The sequence below is a fragment of the Leptomonas pyrrhocoris genome (assembly GCF_001293395.1).
Source record: "Leptomonas pyrrhocoris isolate H10 chromosome Unknown, whole genome shotgun sequence".
NCBI classification, from domain to species: domain Eukaryota; phylum Euglenozoa; class Kinetoplastea; order Trypanosomatida; family Trypanosomatidae; genus Leptomonas; species Leptomonas pyrrhocoris.
In genome coordinates, this window is record NW_015438374.1 from 579200 (window position 1) to 602603 (window position 23404).

Genomic DNA, 23404 nt, shown 5'->3' on the forward strand with positions numbered 1-23404 from the left:
ATATATATATATATATATATATATATATATATATTTACAAATCCTTTACCCCTCCTGTACCTAGTGCCTCCCTCTTCTTTTCTTTCCTTTCTTTCTTCGTTCGTTTACCCGCCATTTGGAACATCTACGTCAACTCTGTTTTTTCTGCCGGGTGCGTTTCGCATTCGCGGCTCGTGTTTTCTCTTTTTTTTTTCTTCTCTCCGTTTTTTTGTAGAACACCGCCGTTGGCGTGCGTCGGTGGGCGACGGCGCGCTCTGCTCTGTTGGTGGCTTCACCATTTCTTTTTGTTTGTGTGCGTGCTTCTTATCTTGGCGTTCATCCCCCTTCTCCCCCACCTCCCGCTTTTACCTCCCTTTCCATCTCACATCTTCTTAGCAGTTGCTTTAAGAAGAAAGAAGGAACCTTTGCCCTTGCGGCTCCTCGTCACAGGATGGGTCGTCGTCAGACACAGCAGCAGGTGCTGATGGGTGACCAGCGCCTCACCTTTTACCAGCGCAATGTCCAGATCTCCGACAACACCCGCATGCACTCCGTGGCCTCGTCGTACGGCGGCATGCCCCGCGACACCGGCACCAACCCGCTAGCAGCCAAACGCAAGGCGCAGGAGCAGCTGGAGTCAGAGGAAGACTACTTGCTGGTGGAGCCCAACGAAAAAGGCGGCAGCTTCAACGATCAATTCCTCGCGACGATGGAGCGGACGATGCAGCAGAAGCTGCGCGACCCACTCTCCACCGCGTTAGAGGTTTTCGTGCCGATCCTCTTCGTCGTCGGCGCCATCATTCTGTGGGCCGCCTTCGGCGATAAGAAGTACCCGGCTACCGAGAAACTCAATTACAGGGCCGCCTCTTCCTTGATGATCCCCTCCTTCTACTACTACGTGACGTGCAACAACATGTCGATGGGCATCATTCCCGGTCTCGCAGACTGTGCGGAGGTCGACTGGCACTACGACTGCAGCGGCGATGAGTCGAGCCTGCCGCTGAAGGGCTTATGCTTTAATGGGACTTCCGGCTCCGACAGCCTCGTGGGGCTTTACCTGAACGCCATTTTGGCCAACGCGGCGGCCGTCCCGCACCTCGACACGATCATTCTCCTGCAATGGGCAGCGCGAAAGAGCGCGATGATTAAGGCCAGCAGCGCTTCGACCGCCGTGCTTGCCGCTGCCGGGATCACCCCCAGCACCCGCGTGAACGCCATTTCGAATTCCGGCAAGCTCTATTTCGCCCCGCGGGCGAGCGTCCCGCAAGATCTCATTGACTGGCTCAACCAGAGCTCCCTCTACTTCCAGTACATCTACGGAGACACCTTCGACACGATCGAGGAGGCGGAGAAGTACGTGAAGAGCACCGTCGACTACCACTGGGGCATCGTCGAGGTGAAGGCAATGAACGCGACGGACTTCGATGTCGTGCTGCACATGAACTCTAGCGCCCTGCCCTCCATGACGAAAGTGACCGACGTGCTGTACGCGGGCGGGTTTAAGTTTGACCACGCCGAGCTGTACCTCGTGTCGGGCTTCAACACCCTCCAAAAGTCGATCTACGAGTACTACCTCTTCAGCCTTGGCTACACCGAAGCGTCAACGCTCCACCCGTACATGGTCTCCTTCGGCACCCAGGCATACACGGAGAAGACGCTGCTGAACACCGCTGCCTCGCTCATCTCCTTTATTCTCGTGCTCTCCTTCCTCTACCCTGTGTCGCAGCTGGCGAAGAAGATTGTGCTGGAGAAGGAACTGCGCATTCGGGAAGCGATGCTGATCATGGGCCTGAGCAACACCTCCCTCTACCTCGCGTGGTTTGTCACCTACGCCCTGCAGTACCTAATGGGATGCATTGTCATGGTGGTGCTGCTGAAGGTCACCTTCGCCCCTAGCAGCGACGCGTTCATTCTCTTTCTCACCTTCTACCTCTTCGCCCTCAGCACGATCCCGCTGTCGGGACTCATCGCCGCCTTCTTCAGCAAGGCGCGTCTTGCCTCGATGCTGGCGCCGCTGATTTACTTCGCCTTCTCCGTGCCGACGTTCGCCTTTACGAGGGCCTCTGCGAATGCCATCATTGGCGTCTCGGTGCTGTCACCGACGGCCTTTGCAGCGGCGTTGACGAACATTCTGACGATGGAGGTGAGCACCGGTTTTGGCTCGGGCGACTTTCACAACCCCGCGCTGAGTCCGCAGAGCTACGTTCTCTACGCCGTGCTCACGGCAGACTTCGCGGCGTACTACCTCTTCATGTTCTACTTCGACGCCGTGCTGCCGAAGGACTGGGGGACGACGAAGCACCCGCTCTTCTTCATCACGGGCCCCTTCAAGTGGTGCGCCCACCGGTGCTGCAGGAAAGAGTACGATGTCACCGGCGACAACGAAGACGGCCGCGCCGAGGACGGCGTCTTCGAGGACGATGACGGCACGGATGCCACAGTGCACATCGTGGGGCTGCGCAAGGAGTACAAGCGTGATGGCAAATCGTTTGCTGCGGTGAACAACCTGTACTGGAACATGAAAGAGCGCGAGATCTCCGTCCTGCTGGGCCACAACGGCGCTGGCAAGACGACGACGATGAACATGATGACGGGGATGACCACCCCGGACGAGGGCGACTGCTATATCAACGGCTACTCCGTCCGCGAGGAGCTGGACCGCGTGCGGCAGCAGATCGGCTTCTGCCCGCAGCACAACATCCTGTGGTCGGAGCTGACGTGCCGCGAGCATCTGGAGTATTACGGCAAGATCAAAGGCTTGTGCGGCCCTGTGCTGGAGGATGCGGTGCGCATGATTCTGCGCGAGGTGGCGCTGCTGGATAAGATTGAGTATCCCTCCCGCGACCTCTCCGGCGGCCAGAAGCGCAAGCTTTCCGTCGCCATCGCCTTTGTGGGTCGCAGTCCGCTGATCTTTCTTGATGAGCCGACGGCCGGCATGGACGTCGGTGCGCGGCGACACACGTGGGAGCTGCTGCGCCGCATGTCAGAGGCGCACACGATCATGCTGACGACCCACTACATGGACGAGGCGGACCTTCTAGGGCAACGAATCGGCATCATGAGTCGCGGCCGACTGCAGTGCTCCGGCAGCAGCATGTTCTTGAAGTCGCGTCTCGGCGTGGGCTACAACATGACTGTAACGGTGGACCCCGAGGCGGAGGCGGAGGATGTGGACCGGCTCGTGACCGCCCTCGTCCCGAGCGCTGCGGCCTCCAGCTTCAACGGTGTCGAGATCGTGTACAAGCTGCCAATGCAGGATGTGAAACGCTTCCCCGCGTTGCTGGCGGGCATAGAACAGGACGGCGACAAGGCGGGCGTGCGCGGCTACTCGCTGTCGGCCACGACGCTCGAAGAGGTGTTCCTGCAGATTGCGTTGGAGGACATGCGGCAGCATAAAGAGAGCAACAAAGTCGACGAGGACGAGGCCGTGGTGGAGGAGGAGAACCGCGCCGTGTGGCACTGCGAGATGCTGACCAGCAGGACGAGTCGCATGACGTCGCAGTTCAAGGCGATGATGTCAAAGCGGTTGTGGAACGCGCTGCGTGATCGCCGTATGCAGTGCTTCCAGCTCGTGTGCCCGGTCGTCTGCATCCTGCTGGCGATGCTGCTAACGCTCGTCACTTTTTCTTCCACCGGGTCGATCGACCTCTCCGCCGAGATGTTCGGCGAGACGGTGCAGATGGAGGTGTCGGGCTGCACGGGCTACATCGGCGAGATGGACAGCGCCACCCGGCAGGGCGCGCTCATTTCCGATCGCAACTTCGTGAACGGCCTGCAGATGTCCCAGTACGCCACCGACACATCCAAGTCGCTGACCATGCCGCGCTACACGTCCATCGTCTGCAACGACCCCGGCCTGAACGTCGTCGTGCCTGACGAGGAGACTGCCCTGCTTCTCTTCTACAACACCTCCGCCTTCCACTCCGGCGGGCTCGGCATACAGCAGTTTTACTCCTACGTCCTGCAGCACATCACCGGTGATGTAAACCGCACGTTCAAGACCGCGACAAAGCCGATGCCGGAGTCGTCCTCCAGCTCCGAGGTAAAGGGTGGCGTGCAGACGATTCTGATTGGCGCCATTGTGATGATTCCCTTCACCTTTCTCCCGTCGAACCCTGTCGCGTGGATCGTGAAGGAGCGGGAGTGCAAGGCGCGGCACCTGCAGAACGTCTCCGGACTCAACTACTACGTCTACTGGGCCACCACCTTCTTGTTCGACATCGTCGCCTATCTCATCACGCTGCTGCTCGTCATTATCATATTTCTCATCTTCCGACGCAAAGAGTACGTCGGGACAGAAACGGCGGGGCCGACAATCGTGATGTTCATCGTGTACGGCTTCTGCAGCACGGTCTTCGCCTACGCCGTCAGCTTTGCCTTTGACGAGCACTCCACCGCGCAGTCCATCACCATGGCCGTCAGCTTTGTGGCTGGCTTCCTGCTGGTTATGATGGTGTTCATTCTCTCCCTCGTCGACACGACCAAGAACGTCTCGAACTACCTGCGGTGGCCGTTCCGTGTTGTGCCCTCCTACTGTGTGGGAGAGTCGATCATCAACCTCGCCATGGATCGGCAGAAAAGGGTGTTGGGCCAGGCCTCGCACCCGTGGGGTATGGAGGTGGTTGGGTGGCCCTGCGTCTTCATGATAATCGAGTTCCCCGTGTTTCTGATCATCATCCTTTTCATTGATCACCCACGCCGACGCATGTGGGGTCAAAAGCGCAGCTACGACCGCAGCGCCGCTGCCGAGGTGATCGACGACGAAGACTCCGACGTGGAGGACGAGCGGAAGGAGGTCTACGAGCAGGAGGAGAAGAACGTCAATGACGACATCGTGCGTGTGGTGGACCTGCGCAAGGTGTACAGGAACGGCAAAGTCGCCGTGCGCAACCTCGCCTTCTCCATTCTGCCAGATGAGGTCTTCGGCTTCCTCGGCACGAACGGCGCCGGCAAGACGACCGCCATCTCGATGCTCTGCCAGGAATTTATCCCCACCAGCGGCAACGCGTACGTGTGCGGGTACGACATCGTCGAGGACAGTGCGGAGGCGCTGCAGTGCATTGGCTACTGCCCGCAGTTCGACGCCACTCTGGACCTGCTGACTGTGGAGGAGCACCTTTACTTGTACGCGGGTATTCGCGGTATTGTGCACGAGCAGCGACCGAAGGTGGTCTCGGGTCTCATGCGGCTGTGCGAGATTACGGAGTACCGCAACACGACCTCGGCGCAGCTATCCGGCGGCAACCGGCGCAAGCTCTCGGTCGCCCTCTCTCTCATGGGGTCTCCCCAGATCGTCTTCCTCGACGAGCCGTCCGCCGGCATGGACCCGGTGGCGCGGCGTGGCCTGTGGACGGCTGTCCAGCATGTCTCGCAGAACTGCTCCGTTGTGCTGACGACGCACCACCTGGAGGAGGTGGAGGCGCTGGCAGACACGGTGGCCATCATGGCAGACGGCGCTCTCCGCTGCATCGGCGACAAGTTGCACCTGAAGCAGAAGTACGGCAGCGGCTTCGAGCTGAGTCTTCGTATTGCCCACAAGGAAATGCGACAGGAGGTGCAGGACTTCGTGGAGAAGAACTTCGAGGATGCCGTGCTGAACGAATTCAAAGGGCAGCGATTTGTGTTCGGGCTGCCGCAGGACACGAAGCTATCCGAGACGTTTGCATGCATCCAGGAGAACCAGTCGCGGCTCGGCATCACCGACTACAGCGTGTCGCAGACGTCGATTGAGCAGGTGTTCCTGCGCATCAGCGATGAGCAGGAGGAGCGAGAGCAGCGCGGCACCAACCGCAACGTGACCCGCTTCACGAAGAGCCACGCCACGCTGCACGACTACCGCGGCAACTCCACCGCCGTGCGCCGCCGCGGTTCGGACGACGAGAAGGGCAAAGGAAGGGCCGCGAAGAAGCAGAAGAAGACAGCCGTGACGGTCAGCTCGGCCGCCGTGGAGGCCTACCGTCAGCGCCAACTTGACGGAAGCATGCGGGGCGACGGACAGAGTCAGCACAGTCGCATGTCGGGTAGTCGGCGCGGAAGTCGCAGTAGCAGCTCAAGTGGCAGCACAAGCAGCAGCAGTAGCAGCAACGGTGAGGAACCGGTGGAGATGCAGCGGAGACCCAGTAAAGGCCCGCAACGGCAGCTCAGCACTGCCGCGCTACGCGAGAAGCGCGGCGATGACACGGCGCTCCAGCCCACCGCCGATAGTCAGTACAACGCCTCGACGTCGAGCAGCAGAAAACCCGGCAGCACCGGGATGCGGCAGCGCAACGTGCAGCATCCGCTGGCGCCTAACAACGATTACGGGGCGAGCGGAACCGGGTCGAGCTACGGCTACGGCCAAAACTACGGCGCAGCGGCGGGCTACAGCAATGCGAACCAGGACCCCTACAACTACAACTACGGCAACGGCAACGCTGATGGTGGTGCACCGACGCAGTCAACCTACTACGACAATGTGTAGTTCTCTGGTAGCACCTGAAAAAGCACAAAAACACGTAGATTTTTTTTTCTTTCTTTTTTTTTCTTTCTTTCCCTTTTCCCTTTCTCGCCTCTGCGGTGCGGATCCAACGAGACGCCTCGCTCCTTTTATCTACTTCGTACCTCCGCGCAAGTTTTCCGCTCTGGCACACGACGCCTCTTCTTTGATTTCTAAAATAATTTCCCTTCGACAACCTCCGTTGAGGTATGTCTGCATCAATTCCCATGTACGTATTTATCATGAATGTTACCTTGAACTGCTCTCCCCTTTTTTCTGTCGGCTTCCCTTCGCTCTTGGGCGGCTCATGTTCATAGAATGTTCAAAGCTTGTTTCTGCTCTCTCTTAATTATTTACGCATTTTTTTCGCGATGTACGTGCGCCGGTGTGCGTGGGTGAATGTGTGGACGATGGCTGTTGTACGCGAAGCATGGGCCTTGCGCTGTCTCCCGCCCTCTTCTTTTTTCTTTTAGGGAGGACGTAGCTTTGTGTGTGGGTTCGCTTTCGTCTCCATCGTTTATATGAGTCTATTTATTTATCTATTCCGTATTTGATCCTTGAAAAATAAAAGGAGAGCCTTTCTTCTTTATTATGAGAAACAGCTGGCGGCCAGCGCAGTACGTGGGTGGGGCGACACAACGTAAATCACTCACACCACCTCCGGGCGTTGTGGTGTTACGCCTGCGTGTGTGTGTGCGTGTGTGGTGCGGTGGTGTGGAAGCGGAGAAAAGAGAGCGACGGCTTCAGCAGCTGCCGTCGTGGCGGTGTCACGGCGCTCCTCTCGCGTTTCCACGTCTGCATTTCCCTTCAAAACGGACCGCGTTTGCTGGCTGTGCGCACATTTTCTTCCGCTTTCTGAACTCTTGCGGTTCTGCAGCGACAGCAGCTTTAAGTATGCTTGGATGACCGACTTCAATTCCTCTTTTCTCCCTCCAACCCCTTCTTTCCTGCCGTCAGCTGGCGGTGTGTCTCTTTTTTTCTGTTGTTGTACGCTGCCGAATCGTCCAAACAACGGCGGTTGTACGCCTTCCAAGGTGTAATAGGAATAGCAGCAAAAAGCACACAGGACTCGGGAGGCATGACGAGCACGACTGCGCCGTTGACAGAGGCCGAGGTGCGAGCGATGAGCACCGCAGAGGTTCGCGTCAACTTGGAGCGCTGCACACGTTTGGTGGGCCACCCGTCGCTTCTCCAGAGACTCCCCGACCACGGTAATGCCATCCGTCACCGTCACGCCCTCTTCACGGAAGAACTGGCGAGACGCGAAGCAGAGTCCGCGAACGCATCAACGAGCACCGCTGATGTGCTGTCCGCATCGCCCACAAAGGAACAACGCCGGCGTGACAACGAGGTAGTGCAGTTGGCCGAGGCCACCGCAGGAACGACAACGTCGCGAGTCGACGCGACGCGGGAAATTGGGGAGAAGTACAGAGACTACCGCGTGCCGGTGGAGGCCACTGTCCGCCGCATGTACGAAGGCGCCATCAGCGAGGCGGAGCTGCAGCGCATCCTGCAGAGTGTGCCACCAACGTACTTCCTCACCTACGAGGAGACGTGTGCGATGGAGAGGAGTTTAGCTAAGGAGGCGCGTAAAGCGGAGCTGCAAAAGCTTGCCGCGGAGTCTGCGCGGCAGTCACGAGCGCCTGCGTAAGTGGACGGAATGCGGCTGCGAACCTCCCGCGGAAAGATAATAATCGTTTAAAGAAGACTGTTCTCCGAGCTCTGCGTGCGTTGCACCGCCTACTACGAGTAAACTATTTCATTTCATTTGCGTGGTCCGAAACACTACTCGGCAAACATGGAATTATTATCGTAGTGGAGCTTCGGTCTCTGTGGTAGAGAGACGCTCCCCTCGCATTTCTCGCTAAGCGGTGCTTATTTGTGTCTCCTGTTCTGTTCTGTTCGTTCTTCTTTTTGTTCTTGGTAGGAGATGCGTCGGAGAAGCAACAGTGTACTGTTGTTTGCCCTCCCCCATCGCAGCGCCACTCCCGAATAGTCTCTCCCAACCACGTCTCTCCCCCCTTCCCTCCTCCTCCCTCCATCATCATCTGCGTTCTTTCGCCACTCCCACCCTCTCCCTCCCACTTGACGCTGCTGTAGCGACACGAACTGCGTCTTGGTGGGCGTCGTCTTCGCTGCGAACTTGCATTTGGTGCTCAATATACATACACTTCGCTTTGGTCTTCTAAGCCGCAAGTTGTGCCGGCGCTGCTCACGTCGTCCCGTCTTCCGGCAAAGAAAGGAGGAAATATTCAACGCCGCATCCATGTGGACGGTCATCCGCAAGCGACAGGGCCTCTCGCCCAACAAAGCGCCGAACCGCCCAGACACCGACTACGGCTGCCATCAGCGCTGTATTCAGCTGCACGAGGTGCGCCCCGACGTCCCGCCCAGCGACCCCACCGCCTTCAGCAAAGCCTACGGGGGCTTCATCTACATGAAAATCCGCCGGTGGATGCTCGACGAGCGGGAGCACGTCCGCCTGCAGGCCGTCGATCATTTGATTGAGTGCTACACGGAGAAGCGGGAGCACTGCGTGGCGAGTCTGCCGTACAACATGCTGCCTATTTTGCTGCTCGCGTTAGAAAGAGATGAGAGCGCTGCGGTGCGCGAACGCGCCGGTCTGGCGCTGGAGATGCTGGTGCGTGAGACGCAGACGCAGAAGCTGCTGTTAGAGTCACCGGATCTCTTCGAGGAGCAGGAGGGGCTGCCCGTTAAGAAAGCAGCGGCGCTGCGCAACGTCAGTCCCATTTTAGCTTCGCTGCACGACACGAACGACGATGTCGTCGTGACGGGGCTGCGGGTGGTGTTGTCGTGCCACGCGTGGCAGAACTCCTTTGCGGTCACGGCGGCCCTCGTGCAGGGCGGCATCCTCCCTCGTTTAGTAGAGCTCATCCAACACACGAACACCTCCGTCGCGATGTTCGCGTGCTCGGCCACGCGGCAGGCCTTTCAGGTGAAGGAGGCGCACGTACAGCTGCTGCGGCTACACGTAGTGTCTGCCGTGACAAGCGCCATCGTGGCCACCGACGCCGTGCCGCTGATTGCGGAGGCGGCTGAGGTGCTGTCGTTGATTGCGGAGTATCCACAGGGCAGGCGAGACGCGCTGGCGTGCCGCACCTTAGAAGCCCTGCTTCCGCACTTCTCCAACGGCAACTTGACGCTGCGTGTGGCCCTCTTCAGCGCGGCGGCGCAGATCACAGTGCTGGAGGCGGCCAAGATGCAGGCGACAGAGCTCGGCATCCCCGCCCTGCTCGTGCACGAGATTGCGCGAGAAGATGAGCGCGACGTGCTGATGCACATGCTTCGTCTGCTGTACAACCTGGCAGAGTGGCCGACGGCGCGCGCTGCTCTGCGCGAGTGTCTGCCGCGCATTGCCGCCTTGAAGTCCGTTGCGGAAGGCGATGATGTCGTGATGCTTGCGCTGCAGCAGGGCGAAACGATTTTGAACAAAAAGGGAGCGATGCCGGTCAAAGCAGCATAGGATGAAGGGGGAGGAGGAGGGAGGCGTTATCACCCCTGCTGTGTGTGTTGCGAAGCACAAGATTGAATGTAAACTACGCTTGTCCGCACTTTCAGCGGTGCATAACGGATGTATTCCACCGTCGTATCATGAATTCAAGTGATAATCTAAAAAGAGAAGAGAAAACTATGCATGGTGATGGCTGCTGGCATTTTGGCTGGACACAAGAGCTTTGTGGTCAGCGTTTCATTTCTAGTTGCGGATCGAGGCGCGTGGCGCAACTCTAACAAACAGGCAAAGCGCCATATTCGGGGTTTTCTTGTCCTCTGCGAGTACTTCTTTTGCCCTCCGTCAACCAGCGATAGTGGACTGCCTCCGCCCTTCAAGAAGGAAAAAGAACGTTTTTCTTTGCATTTCTTTATCTTTCTCCTCTCCTCGGTGCTTCGCACCCCACAACCTACTCCGTGCACAGCAGCAACGCTCAACGTCTCGGAGTTCTTTCTCTGCATTTTTGCCCTTCCTTTCCTTCTCGTACGTGCGTTGCGTGGCGGGCGAAAACAACGAAATGAAAGACGCTGACAAATCGGAGGTGGGTGAACCCGCCCAGAAGGCGGCGGTGGTCGCGGCAAAGTCGGCACGAGAGCCTTTCATCCTTGCCGCGGCGTTCCTCGATGGCATGGTCGCCGTCTCGGGAGTACCGGTGATGGTGAAGCAGGGCGCCTTTGTCAGCTTCCCCTCCGGCGCCTCGCTGGCCGCCTACCAGCTGTGCTTCTTTCTCCCCCAGCTTCTCACCACCCTCGCAGCGGAGCAGTTGACGCCACACTTCGACGCACTGGCGCTGCTCCTCTTCACACTGGTGTGCACCACTGGCAGCGCCGTGGTCGTCTCGCTCAGCCTCTCCCACCGCGCCCTCTACCTCTTTTTTGCCTCCCGCTTCCTTAACGGCGTGCTGCGCCACGACAAGACGTACTTCGGCATCACCGGCACCGCCCTGCACATGTCGGCGGCGGAGCTGGGTGCGGCGGCGCGCTACGGCATGATGGCGGGCATGGCCGTCAGCGGCTTGGCGGGGGACGTGCTGGAGGATGCGATTGAGGTGGCTCAATTCTTCGCGTTGGTGGAGATTCTGGCGACGGTGCTGGTGCTGGTGCGCTACCTGCGTGGGCGTCACGTCACCTCGCCGGTGCGGACCCGACTCGAGTACGCGAAGTGGCTGCCGTCACTGTGGCGGGCCTCGCCGGCTGCCCATCACACGCTGGTTGCCCTCGCCGCCGTGCTGGTGGCGGCCTCAGTCAACCAGGTGGCTTACCCGCTGATGGGTCCGGAGTATCAGCTGCCCTACACCTTCACGGGAGCTCACTTGTGCTTTAATATGGCGGTGCAGATGGTGTGGATGCCGCATATCTTGAAGTGGGCAATGCAGCGGGCCGCCACGTGGAAGTCGAACCTGCTGTTGTCTGGAACGGCGGAGGACAAGCTGACGGTCGTGTCCGCCGCTCTTCTTCTTGCCGGGTGCGTCGCGGCTCCCTACGCCACCACGCACAGCCCGCTGCTGTACTACACCGTGTCGACGCTCCTGGTGGACGTACCGGCCGGCGTTCTGACATCGTTGGCCACCGCAGCAGCGCAGGCGTCGTTGGACAAGTTCTCCGGTGACAGCGCGAAGGTAGGCCTGCTGATTGCGCACGCCACGCAGCTGACGAAGTCGTTTGCCGCCCCGCTGCGGATCAGCATGGGGGACTACTACCACGACCGCAAGCACACCGTGCGCCTCGTCAGTCTTCCGCTCATGGCCTACACGTTGGTGTACGCGCGCACGCACAGTGTCGCCTACTCGGTGGCTGCGCTGGCCATGATGGCGTTTTACATGGTCTCCTCCACGAATGCGACATCTGACGGTGATCTGTGAGGCGCGTCTACCCCCCTCCCCCCTTCCCCCTCTCCCTCTTCCTCCCCTCTGCTCGCCGTCCGCGGTGGGTACGCAGGTGGGAGTGAGAAAGAGAAATCTGAGAAACACATATGTGCTCTGCCGTTTCCCTCTCCTTTTACCCCCGACCACGGCGGCGGTGTAGCTCCCTCGTTTCAGCTGTGCTTTTTAGTTGTTGTTCACTGCCGCCGGACTCATGCATCATTTCGCTGAGCGCGGGGCTTTTACTTCTCTGTTCAACGCATCTACGTTTGAATATTGAGACACACCCGCGCGCCGGACTGCCGCTGCAATCACTCCCTATCGAGTCGAAAACCGTTGTTCTCTTCTGTCTCCTCGGACCGCACGAAGCACTCCTTGCAGCGGTGTTCTCACACCGTGTGCGACGCGTGCCCAGCCCGAGCCCGTTCGTCGGTGTGCTTTCCCGGCGCGTCGCCGTTGTGTGTCGATACTCATGGGCTTTTCGTCAACCATCGTACCTCTCCTCATGAACTGCGGCTTTGGCGCAATTGATCGCAACGCCGGTTCACGTACGTAAAGAAGAAATGCGTCGCGAGAAAAAGAAAGGTTTTCTCTGTCACAACCTTTGAGGCGTCACGCAGTTCAAGTGCTCATCACCGAAACTTGTTAACGATATGGAAGATACTGCTGCTGTTGCTGCGCTTCTTCAGCAGCAACAATAAGCAGATGCTTGGTAGAAGCACTTATCGAGGCTCCGAATTCTGTGCTGCGGTGAGAGCGGCTCTCTGGCAACACCGCGCCTCTCTGCTGTTTCCTGCAAACAAAAGCGGCTTCTCCGTTTCTCTTCTTACTCTCTTCGTTGTTTTTTTCCCTTTTTTGGATCAGTTCGAATGGTGAAGGAGTTTTCCTCACAAAGCATAACCTTTCGACCAACGCGCGGGTGCACCAGTCGGCGCAGATTGAGTCCATTGCCGGTTTTTGTTTTTCTCCACCAGGCCTTGTCATTCTACGCCGTTGCGCTCTCTGCACGTACAACTCCTGTGACCTACACCTTCATTGCCTTTCTCTTCCTCTGCGAAGCTTCTAGAAAAACGTTTGCACGCCCGTAATGCCTGCTGAGAAACCGTCGGACGAGGCGACGCCGGCGCGGCCGCCTGCCGCTGTCGAGCCCGTCATCCCCCAAGACAGCTTCCGTCCGATTCTCTTCTTACTGTCTTCGCTTACGACGGACCACATCGAAGCAGCCGCGGTGGCGCATCTGCTGCAGTCGCACTTCAAAGCTGATGACTTTTACGTCGTCAACGCGGCCGCCGTCGCCGCTCCCCACGGCTCCCCGTCCGATACGAAGAAGGGAGGAGGCTCGTCCCGCCCCACCACGCCGGGGTCCGCCCCCGAGGCTGTCACGGCGGCCGTGCAACTGGAACTGAGCCGCATTGCTGCTGCCCGCGAAGAGGCGCGTCTGGCAGCGGCGCAGGCGAAAGCAGCTCAGCTTGCCAGCCTGCAAGAGGAGTACATCGAGGACGGCCTGTCACCCGAGCAAGCCCTCGCGGCGGCCGAGGCCGAGCTTCAAGACGCGTCCGACTCGGACTCGGACGAAGCCGAAAATGGCGACGAGGGCGGCGGCAACGGCGGGGACGGGGAGGGGCGTGGTGGGGCGGCCTCGAGGCGCCTGCCGCCCTGCGTGTGCGTCTTGAACGTCCCCCTCACGTGTTCGGCGATGGACCGCTTTGCTCGTAGCATCCCTGGCGTGGCGGCGGCGGTGCTGCTCGAGTCGCGGTGCTGCGTGCGGGAGTTGGTGCCAGGCGCAGCGGCAGCAGCACAGGCCGGGCCAGCGGGCGCGGGCGAGAAGACGAAGAGCCGCGCCGCCCGCAACGGCAGCTCTTCGACGCTGTCGCACGTACGGAGTGGGTCGGCGTTTACCAACGACCTACTCGATTACCTCAGCGGGGCACCGGCACAGCTGCACGACGACGGCGACGGCCTGCCGAACGTCCTCGTTCAGCGTGTGGAGTACCCGACGGAGGTCACGGACCGCGCCTACGGTGGCGCGGCCTCGACCGTGCGTTTGTCGGTCACACCTGCGCACTTCGTGTCCAGCGTGCACGCGCTGCTCCTTCGCATCTTTCAATGTTGGCTTCGGTACGAGTCGTGGCGCAGTCGTCGGGTCTGCGTGCGCGTCCCGCCGTACGCCCCACCACGCGACGCCGACGCCATCGCAGAGGGCAAAACGCCGGAGGACCCCCTTCTCCACCCGCCAGACCACCGCCTGAGCAAGCAGAAGAGCGGCGCACCGACCGGGTCGGAGGCCACCGCCATCGTCAATGCCGCTGCTTCTCTTCCCGCCGCTGCGGCAGATGTGCCCGCCGTGGCGAACCCGCGCACCATGGCGGAGGTCGCGGCGGAGCGCTTTGAGTACGGTGCGTTCATGCAGCGTTGGGCCGCGGCGCAGACACCAAACGCGCCGCACACCGACTCGATGGCCGCCCTACATGCGTGCCTCGCCGCGTGCCTTCATCAGGTGAGTTGTGCGGACGGCACGAGTGTGCTGCGCAGCCGTGCGGAGACCTCTGCGGCGCAGTTGCTGGAGGATGTGCGTGCCGCCACGGAAGCGTGTGCCCACTCGCACGTGGTCGGCAGCGGTGCCGGGGTGGGGGGCTGGCCGCCGCAAGTGGACGCGGAAGGAAGTTTGAGCCTCGCGAAGATCCACACGGAGGCGTTGCGAACCCCCTTTTGCTTGACGACGCCAGCGGCGGAGCCTCAGACGTGTGTTGCCGATGTAGCAGCAGCAGAGACGATCGAGGCGGCACTGGCGGCATTCATTTCATCAGAGGCGGCTGACGGCGCCGATGCTCTCTCCACAATTTCTGCCGCGCTGACGTCCACAAGCGGCGATGGCGATGCGCTGCATTGGCTGCGGCGTGCTCTCGTGGCGCGAGAACAACACGGCTGGTACGCCGCCTCGCACGCCTGGCGGTCCGCCACGTTGTGCTGTTTGCAGCGACCTGCCCGGGCGCACCGCATCGCCCACAGCGGCTTCGTCTTCCGCGGGGCGACGACGTTTTCGCAGTTCTTCCGCGATGAAGACTTCCTGGAGGCGGAGGAGCGCGTGTACGAGTTGGGCTCCTCCGACAGCGAGTCAGAGGCGGAGGAGGAGGAGGAAGCCGAAGAAGAAGAAGACCCGCTGGAGGACTCTGCGGCGGACACGCAGTCGACCGCCAGCGCAAACAGCGGTGCCCCTCCGTCGTCGGCAGCGGCGCCAGCGACCGTATCCACAGCAGCCACAAAGCTGAACACTTCACCCACCGCCGTCACCCCCGCTGCCGCACTTGTGGACCATACATCACTGGTGCTGAAGCAGCTGCGGCGTCGCCGCATTCTGGAGCAGGTGCGCGCCTGCCACTCCCGTCCGGCTGTGCAGGAGATGGGCGTGCCTGCTGATCGGTGCCAGGCCGTCGTGACCGAGACGAGCTGGATGTGTGCTGCCGATGGTACGCTGATCGAGGTCGCACGGACGGCGGCGAACAGCTCTCAAGTGCGTTGCACGGTGATGGCGGACCCGTCTGGCACAGTGGAGGGCGGCTACATGCTCGAGTGCCCCCCACCTCCCGCCTCCATCGCGGCGGAGAGCAGCAGTACGACGCCGGCGGCGACACCATCGGGTGTTTCACCTCGCGGCCAGCAGACGCAGACGCCGCCGCCGCCGCCACCGCCAGCGAGTCCCGAATGGACTCTTGACTCGGGCGTGCGGGGATTCCTGAGCGTGGCCGACCGTCTCCGCGTTTTTACAAAAGTGGAGGCCGACAACTCACACGCCGTCGAATTGGCCGCCTACACCCTCGCCGTCGCCGCGGCGAAGGAGGCGGCTGTGGCGCAGTACGAGGCGCAGTTTAGCAAGGGCGCTAAGGCAGCCAGGGGGCGCGAGAAGGGCGGCGCGGCCGCTTCCCCGCTTTCACTGGAGGACATCACCGCAACGCTGCTGGCCGCCCTCCCGCCGCCGCCGGCTGCCTCACCCGTCGAGTCATCATCCGGTGAGCCGCCTGCTGCATCGAGGGCCCTCTCCCCACCGCTGATGCGCGTGTTCGCGTTATTTCCGTCGCAAGGCTGCGTGCTGACGTCGGTGTTGTCAAGTGCTGCCGTGCCGGGTGTGCGCCTTGCTGTTCTACCGGGCAGCGAATACGTTGCGTCCGGTATTCAGCTCAACGCGGCCACCTCTCTCTCCTCCCCGCTCTTCACGGTGCACCTCTGGTGGGACAACCAACTGTGCACGCTGCCGGTGTTGCGCCTCTCCGCCGTGCACTTCTACGTGGACGGCGTGGCGGAGATCGTGTCACCGGACCTTCCACCGGCGGTGCGGGTGCTGCTGCATCCCAATGGCAGCTACCTGACCGAGGTGGGCACCGGTCGGCTCTTTGTGAATCCCGGTGGCTGTTGCACGCTCTTCCGCGGTGACGCTGCGGGCTGTGCGGTCGTGCATCAGCTGCACTCCGGCTGGGCCACCGCGGTGACGAATTCTGCGCTGCGCCGTGCGGAGCGGGAGGACGGCCTGCAACAGGAGTTTGTGAGCCCAGCGAAGTCAGGCGAGGGAGAGCACAGCGCCACTGCCGGGTTGGGTGCTCTGTCGAAGACGTTGTTTGGTCCTGGTGTGGCGGTGCACAAGGGCGACGGCACCGACGCGTGGCGCTGGCAAGTGGCCGGCCTGCCGGTGATCACCTGCGATGCCGCCACGCGCAACGTGTCCGCCGCCCTCGACAGCAACGGGGCGGACTGCTGGGTCTACGCCCCCGATGACGGTGTTTTTGAACTGCGCATGAACGGTACGCCGAACAGGCACGGCAGCGTCGCCGCGACCCTTTCCCTTCGCACGTCCCGCCTCACGCTGTGGAGCGACGCAGCGCCGCACAACGGCGGGTTTGTGGTGGATTGCGCGTACGGTGGGGTCTGCGGGCGCGTGCACACGTCGCATCTCTACCGCGTCTCGCCGTTTGGTCGGTGCTCCGAGGAGGCTGCGGTGACGCAGGCTGGCGCATCGCCATGGCAGCTTGTGTTGCCGCCGCAGTACAAGTGTCCAAAGAAGAAGACGCCGGAGGTGGTACTGCAGGCGGAGTACGTCAGTGAAGCCTTCCACCGCGCGCTGGGTGGCCCGGTGAAGAGCGGGGGGCCGTCGCCTGACGACGACGGTGACGAGGAAAGCACCGCACACACAGCGGTGCTGCATCTGCGGCGCAACCCGCCCGAGCTCAGCTCTGAGGTGGTGACCGAGGAAGAAGAAAAAGCTGGGAGCAACGTGGAGGAGAAGGGTGGTCCTCTTTCAATTCTATCGGGCACGATCACCGCTTCCGCCGACGCGCACGGGCGGCGAGTGCAGTGCACAGCGTTCAACGATGTCGACTCCACAGTGGCGACCGTGATGGACGCCGCGTCGTGGTCTAGCTACGCGCGGTGGCTGAGCGCACTTCCGGAGACGGTACTGCGTCGCTTGCCATCGAAGGAAGCGTCGCCGACTCGTGCATGTTCGGCACTGGCGTTCGATGTAGAACGATGTGAAAAACGCACGGACGACCTGTACCCGCTCACGGTGGTGGACGACGAAGCCACCAGCGAGGCCGCACCTACGCCGCAGCGCTGTGTTGTCCTTCGCTTCCCTGACAAGTCGTCGTCGACAACACCGGCCTGGTACGCCTCGACAGACCTCTCGACTGCGCTGGACGAGTGCCGTCACGGTCGCAGCGTGCACGATGCGGAGGCGGTGACAGACGTCTTTGCGGGTACGACGGAGGTGCACGCCGATGTCGAAATAAACAGCGTTCACGACACGCACGTGGAGGACCCGACTCCGTCGCTCGAGCTCGCTCAAGACGAAACTGAGCAGCTGCCCACCCAAGCGACCGCCCATCACGAGGCGGCGGAGGCGGAGACGACGACAACGCGGATGGCAACCGTCCCCTCATTGTCCCCTGTCAGCCACGTTTCTGGCGCGCTCAATTACTGGAGCTCGCCGTGCTGCCCGCGCTTACCTCTTTCAGACGATTCCCCCACCTCAAATCATGGTGAGCGCGAGGTTGGCGCAGCAGCCCTCGACGCAGCCGATGCGGCTGTTGCCGCCGTGAGGTCTGCGGAAAGCGCTACCGCTGCCGCGCCGTCGCCGTCGTCCATGTCCCGTTCGCAGCGGATCGCACAGGCGTGTGCGAAGGTGCCGCTCATGCGGTCTTACTCCCCCGCCGAAGACGCACACGCCGGCACCACCGCCTCTTCTCGCTTTCACGAACCAATGTTGTCAGTGCAGCCGCAGCTGATCGACTTCGGCAACGTGCACCGTGGCCGTCGCTACGTCGCGATGTTTGAGCTGACGAACACGTCGACGGTGCCGTGTCGCTACCGCGTGCGTTCCTCCGTGGCGGTACGGCCGTTTCTTGTGGTGTCCTATCCCCGCCACTTCGTTGCGCCGGGCATTACCGTGGAGGTCACTGTCGAACTCTCCGGATGGCAGCCGCTCGGCGTGGTGGACTCGGAGCTGACCGTCGTCCACGAAGGTGGCGCGATGGAGGTGGGCGTGGTGTGGTGCACCACCGATGCAACGCACAACGTGCAGATGGGCCGTGGTGTGGCGTGCGCTGGGTGGTCGGTCAGCAAGCCGGCTCTGCAGCATCCGTTGAAGGTCGCCGCAGACAACACGGAGGACGGGGAGATGGTGGAGGAGGAGGAGCGGTGTGAGGACTCCGACTCGGAGGAGTCGACAGCGGCACCGATCGTGCCGAGTTGACCGTGTCGCCGTTTTCTTTTCTTCTTTCACTTGGTGTACACCTCCGTGGATTCGCCGAGGAATGCATGCGTTTGCTTTCTTCTTTGCCTTAGGGGTTTGCTGAGCTTTGCTGTGGCTTTCGGTGCTTCATGTAAAATAGGGAAAAAAACAACTCCGATGCGGTGTTCCACCTGTGATGCTCTCACGTGGCAAGAAAATGTATAAAGCCCTCTTTTCCGTTTATTTGCTTGCGGCGCATCATCCCCCTTTTGATTTTTATGTAGCATTTCATATGGCCTCGTCGTTAGGCGGTGAGTCCGGCGTCCACCAAGCCAGAAAGGAACGAAAGGTAAGAGAAGAGTGCATGCGCCACACCCACACACAGACAGACACAATACAACGTCTTCCTTCCTTTGTTTGCGCTCGACCTGCGGACAGTGGTGGCTGCCGTGCCCGTGTGCGTGTGAACTGAACGACGTGCGTTTTTTTTTTTTGCTTTTGGCAAAAATAGTGCCATTCTTGTGTTTACCTGTCGGGTCGGACCAGTGTGTACTCGCCAACAGCTGAAATCACCCGCACCCGCACCCGCACCCGCACCCGCACCCGCACCCGCACCCGCCCGTGCTGTCTGATGTGCTTTGATAGTCCTGGTATGAAATGGATCTGCATTGTTCTTGCAATTACCTTCGTGCTGTTTTAGCCGGCGGCACTTATCTTTCCCTCCTCTCTTTCTCTCTAGTTTTTTGTTCTCTCTCCCTGCTGATTGGGAGTTGTCATGCGAAGCGTCGAGCGTCGGCGCGCAACCCCTTCGCGTGGTGTATTCGGATGATCTTCCTCCTCGCCTCACCGTTCTATTTATAAAGTGCATGACGCTCAACACCGGCGTCAACGCCGCCGTGCGCGCGGTCTACCCCACGTATCCAACGACGCTCCTGCAACGTACACTCGAGAAGGCGTGGTTTTGCCAGTTTTGTATCGGCATCCTCATCTGCGTGAACAACGGCGCGTGTTTCACCTTTGGCATCTTCAGTCCCTACATGAAGAGAGGCGCCTTCCGCTACACCCAATCGCAGATTGACGTGGTGTCCACGGTAGGCGTGCTCCTGAGCTACTTCTCCATGCCGACGGGCTTCCTGTTCGACCGCCGCGGACCCGCTGCCACACTGCTGGCCGGCACCATTCTGAACGTGACGGGCTGGGTGGGGATGTACTTCATCTTCAAGGACATGGAGCACCCGCTGCTCTCCAACAGCGTGGTGGTGATGGCCTTCTTTTTTGGTCTCTCCCAGTTCTCCGCCAGCTTCTACGAGACGGGCAGCGTGTTGACCAACTTGAAGTCGTTCTCGTGCTATCAGGGACGCGTTATTCTTATCCAGAAAACGTTCATGGGCCTCGGGAGCTCTCTCGTGGCCCAGATCTATGTCGCCTTCTTTGAGAAGACGTTCAGCGGCATTGCCCCATTCTTTGCTTTTCTCTTTCTCTACTCTGCCGTTGCGGGTACGCTGGCGGTGCTGTACCTGCGGCTGCCCACGCCGGAGACGCGGTGCGTCGGCCTCAACGTTGAGGACGCCGAGACCAAAGCGCGTGGTGGCGGCGAGCCGCGGATGTTCCGCACGCCGTTCAACGTCGGCACCGCCATCTTGTGCGTCGGCGTGGCTTTTGTGCTCGTCACGACGCTCGTGGAGAACTTCGTGACGTTGACGGCTGCGATGCGGGCGTGGATCGGTGCAGCGACGGTCCTGCTGTGTATGTCCTTCACCTCGATGATCTTCACCACCCCCAGCTACGAAGTGAACCGCCAGAGAGGGGAGAGGGCCGGCGCTGGGCGGGAGGCGGTGGAGCTTGACGGAATGCCTTCAAGGGCAACGACCACGACGGTTACTGCTGACTGGACCGCAACGGAGCTGGAGGAGGGAGACAGGAGTCAGTGCGTGGTCGAAGACTTGGCTCTCTGTACGGAGACGTCCACGGCGGGGGTGGCGAGCCCGGTGCAGCTGAAGTCTTTTGACAACGACACCGCTGTGGCCAAGGGCACGGTCCACCCGCACGGTGCAGTGGCGCACACCTCCGGCTCCCCTCCCCCCTCGCCGACGGCTGCCGATGTGGTAAACAACGCACCCGCGTCGGACGAGGAGCGTCCTGACAACCCTTTTGCCCTCCACCTCAACGACGAGTCACTCTGGGTGAACGTCCGCCACCGCGAGGTGTGGCTGCTGTGGTTTGTCTGCTTCGGCGCCTGGAGTGCCATGACGGTGGTGTCGTCCAACAGCAGTCAGATCTACCAGGCCCTCGCCTACGACTCCTTCTCGCTGACGGTCAACACGGTCTTCGTCTCCATTTACGGCGTTGCGAGCGCGGTGGGCCGCATCATCGTTGGCTGCTTGCACCCTCGTCTGGCGCGGCACCGCATGCCCATTTCGGTGCTGCTCCCACTCGCACCGCTGCTGAACATCGTGGGTCTGCCGATGTTTCTGTTGTCGCCGTCGAGGATGCTTTTTATTCCCTTCTTTGTGGTGGGCCTCGGTGTGGGCTTTTCGTGGGGCACCACGGTGCTCGTCATCACCTCCCTCTTCGCTGACCACAACTGTGGAAAGCACTACAGCTTTCTCTACACGGCGGGCATGCTGTCGCCGCTGATCTTCAACATGGCTCTGTTTGGCCCGGTGTACGACCATTATGGCGAGCGTCAGGGGCACGTGGGTGGCGGCTCCTGCGAGGGAGTGGTGTGCATCGCGGCACCGATGATCGTGTGCACGGCGGTGAACGTCATCGCGGCGCCGCTGGCGTATATGTTCATCAAGCGGACAACGGCTCGACGAGGCATCGTTTATACCGCGTAAGTGGTAGGCGAAGTGGCAAGTTGTTCCTCCTCGCCGAGTGTTGTTGGTGCATCTGTTGAGATATATTTCGCTTTGTTTTCGGTTACCGTTTCTGGCTTATCGCCTCGCCGCTACCTCACGCGTCTCCCCAACGTCTTACCTCGCTAATTCGTGTGTCCTGGGTACAATGGTGGTGGTTGGGCAGCACACCCTCTATCACGTTCGCTTTACGTCTTTGTCTTCACCTCGCGAGAGGCGAGCTGTGCGCTGGACTCGTCGGCGCGGTCGCAACCAGCCTGTATCATTTTGGACCCTACCGAACGGAGCAGCGTTGCTCACTTGCACGATGCAGTCTCTACCTCACAGCAATAGTTGTTGGAGACTTCGGGCAACTTCATTCCACTGCAGCAAAAAAACCCACAAATGTTCTTCACACGGCCGACGTTCCACCTCTTCCCATTTTCCTTCTCCTTTGGTCTTTCCCGCCCGCGAGAAGCAAACAAGGAACTGTAGAGTGAAAAACTCAAATAGACCCTTCGAACGGGCGTGTTTCTCCGTGCCTCCTCTTGTATTATCGCTGCTGCGAGGCGTGTTGTACCATTCCACTTGTTTCTTCGTTTTCAGTTGTTGTTGCTGCTGGGCATCGATTGTTGTTTGTCGGGTTTCTGGCACTTCCAGCATTCCCACTCCTCCTTCTCTCACCCTCATGTTCCATGCCGGATATTTCCGTAGTCGTCTTAGGCGGTGGCGGTGTAGGCAAAAGCTGCCTCACCATCCAGTACCTCCAAGGCCACTTTGTAGATCAGTACGACGCCACGATCGAGGATGTGTACCGCAAAACGATTAGTCTTGACAACACGACCGCCGTCTTGACGTTGGTGGACACGGCGGGGCAAGACGCGTATGGTGCCATGCGAGATCAGTACCTCCGGAAAGGGCAAGGCTTTGTGTTGGTGTACAGCATCACGGACGCGGAAAGCTTCGCGCACATTCGTCGCCTCTACTCCACTCTTCAGCACCTTCGAGAGGGCCGTTCCACACCGTGCGTGTTAGTGGGCAACAAAGCTGATCACGAAGCCTATCGTGCAGTGAGCCACGAAAAAGGGGCGCAGTTCGCTGCAGAGATGAACGCGCCGTTCTTGGAGATTACCGCGAAGGACCACAGGATGTGTGAGCAGGTCTTTGAGAAGCTGGTGCGCACCGTACGCAGCGGTGGCGGCGCCTCCGCAGTTGTGGACGCCGCCGCAACTGGCGCAAGTGGGACTGCGAATGCGAACAGCGCGGCGCCACGAGTAAGTGGCACGACGGCGGCAGCCGCTGCCACCGCGAGTGCGGCGGTAAACGGAAGTGCAAAAATCAAAAAAAAGCGAAAGCACCGCATATGTACGCTACAGTAGGCGACGTTTTATAAGTTCTGGTCGGGCAACACCGGCAATTGATGCGGGACTTCACCTGAACGCACGCCCACTTGAGAGCTGCGGGTTGCCGCGTGTTGACACTGGGCAGCGATGCGAAGTGACCAGTTCTTTTGCTCTATTTGCCTGGTTCATTTTGTTGCCTTCCCACACCCCTTTTCTTTTTGGCAGGTCTGCGTACATACGGAGACACTGTGTTCTTGCGGTGAAGGAATGGGACTTTTGTATTGACACGAATCCTTCGCTTGTCTTAGTGTGCGCTCCTGATGACTTTCTACCCCCGCTTTCGAAGCTCATTGCGACGCGACCGATGTGTTCGCTGCGTGCGCTCGTTGTGCCATCGTGACACGCCTCCTTTTTGTTCGTATAAGTTTTATCTTCTTCTCTCTTCCATTATGCCGTCCAGCTATCAAGGTGTTTATGGTGCCTACGGCTCTCACAGCGCAAAGAGAACCATCATTGAATGGGTTTGTGATGACACACGCTAGCGGTTTCGTTCCGTGTCTGGCCTGCGTCGGAGCATGCCATACTATCGAGGTGTCGGCTGTCCATGTGCAAGGTTTACAACGCACAAGCACGATACGACGCGTCCTTTTCAGAAACATACACATATTGAAAAGATTTTC

The 23404-nt window shown here is 60.2% G+C and overlaps 7 protein-coding genes across 10 annotated transcripts; all 7 read left to right on the forward strand.

The window, feature by feature from the left end:
- Positions 1 to 62: 62 nt before the first annotated feature.
- Positions 63 to 6439, forward strand: ABB37_07428 (putative ABC transporter; the record flags this gene model as incomplete). The annotated part of the gene is made up of 1 exon (XM_015806075.1): positions 63 to 6439. Exon 1 carries the CDS (start codon positions 431 to 433, stop codon positions 6437 to 6439), a length of 6009 nt encoding a protein of 2002 aa, XP_015655552.1. The 5' UTR covers positions 63 to 430.
- A 970-nt stretch (positions 6440 to 7409) lies between these two features.
- ABB37_07429 (hypothetical protein) lies at positions 7410 to 8105 on the forward strand (the record flags this gene model as incomplete). The annotated part of the gene is made up of 1 exon (XM_015806076.1): positions 7410 to 8105. The coding sequence occupies exon 1, from the start codon at positions 7533 to 7535 to the stop codon at positions 8103 to 8105; it is 573 nt and encodes a 190-aa protein (XP_015655553.1). The 5' UTR covers positions 7410 to 7532.
- A 447-nt stretch (positions 8106 to 8552) lies between these two features.
- Positions 8553 to 9938, forward strand: ABB37_07430 (hypothetical protein; the record flags this gene model as incomplete). Its single annotated transcript, XM_015806077.1, has 1 exon — positions 8553 to 9938. The coding sequence occupies exon 1, from the start codon at positions 8721 to 8723 to the stop codon at positions 9936 to 9938; it is 1218 nt and encodes a 405-aa protein (XP_015655554.1). The 5' UTR covers positions 8553 to 8720.
- A 449-nt stretch (positions 9939 to 10387) lies between these two features.
- On the forward strand, positions 10388 to 11826 carry ABB37_07431 (hypothetical protein; the record flags this gene model as incomplete). The annotated part of the gene is made up of 1 exon (XM_015806078.1): positions 10388 to 11826. The coding sequence occupies exon 1, from the start codon at positions 10483 to 10485 to the stop codon at positions 11824 to 11826; it is 1344 nt and encodes a 447-aa protein (XP_015655555.1). The 5' UTR covers positions 10388 to 10482.
- Positions 11827 to 12688: 862 nt separating this feature from the next.
- ABB37_07432 (hypothetical protein) lies at positions 12689 to 18565 on the forward strand (the record flags this gene model as incomplete). 2 transcript variants are annotated; one of them, XM_015806079.1, is made up of 1 exon in its annotated part: positions 12689 to 18565. In XM_015806079.1, the coding sequence occupies exon 1, from the start codon at positions 12914 to 12916 to the stop codon at positions 18563 to 18565; it is 5652 nt and encodes a 1883-aa protein (XP_015655556.1). In that variant the 5' UTR covers positions 12689 to 12913. The 2 variants fall into 2 exon arrangements, with proteins under 2 accessions (XP_015655556.1, XP_015655557.1); XM_015806080.1 differs by having other exon boundaries at positions 12703 to 18565.
- Positions 18566 to 19281: 716 nt separating this feature from the next.
- Positions 19282 to 21384, forward strand: ABB37_07433 (putative mitochondrial hypothetical protein; the record flags this gene model as incomplete). 2 transcript variants are annotated; one of them, XM_015806081.1, is made up of 1 exon in its annotated part: positions 19282 to 21384. In XM_015806081.1, exon 1 carries the CDS (start codon positions 19411 to 19413, stop codon positions 21382 to 21384), a length of 1974 nt encoding a protein of 657 aa, XP_015655558.1. In that variant the 5' UTR covers positions 19282 to 19410. The 2 variants fall into 2 exon arrangements, with proteins under 2 accessions (XP_015655558.1, XP_015655559.1); XM_015806082.1 differs by having other exon boundaries at positions 19326 to 21384.
- A 470-nt stretch (positions 21385 to 21854) lies between these two features.
- ABB37_07434 (putative small GTP-binding protein RAB6) lies at positions 21855 to 22760 on the forward strand (the record flags this gene model as incomplete). 2 transcript variants are annotated; one of them, XM_015806083.1, is made up of 1 exon in its annotated part: positions 21855 to 22760. In XM_015806083.1, exon 1 carries the CDS (start codon positions 22077 to 22079, stop codon positions 22758 to 22760), a length of 684 nt encoding a protein of 227 aa, XP_015655560.1. In that variant the 5' UTR covers positions 21855 to 22076. The 2 variants fall into 2 exon arrangements, with proteins under 2 accessions (XP_015655560.1, XP_015655561.1); XM_015806084.1 differs by having other exon boundaries at positions 21858 to 22760.
- Positions 22761 to 23404: the final 644 nt, after the last annotated feature.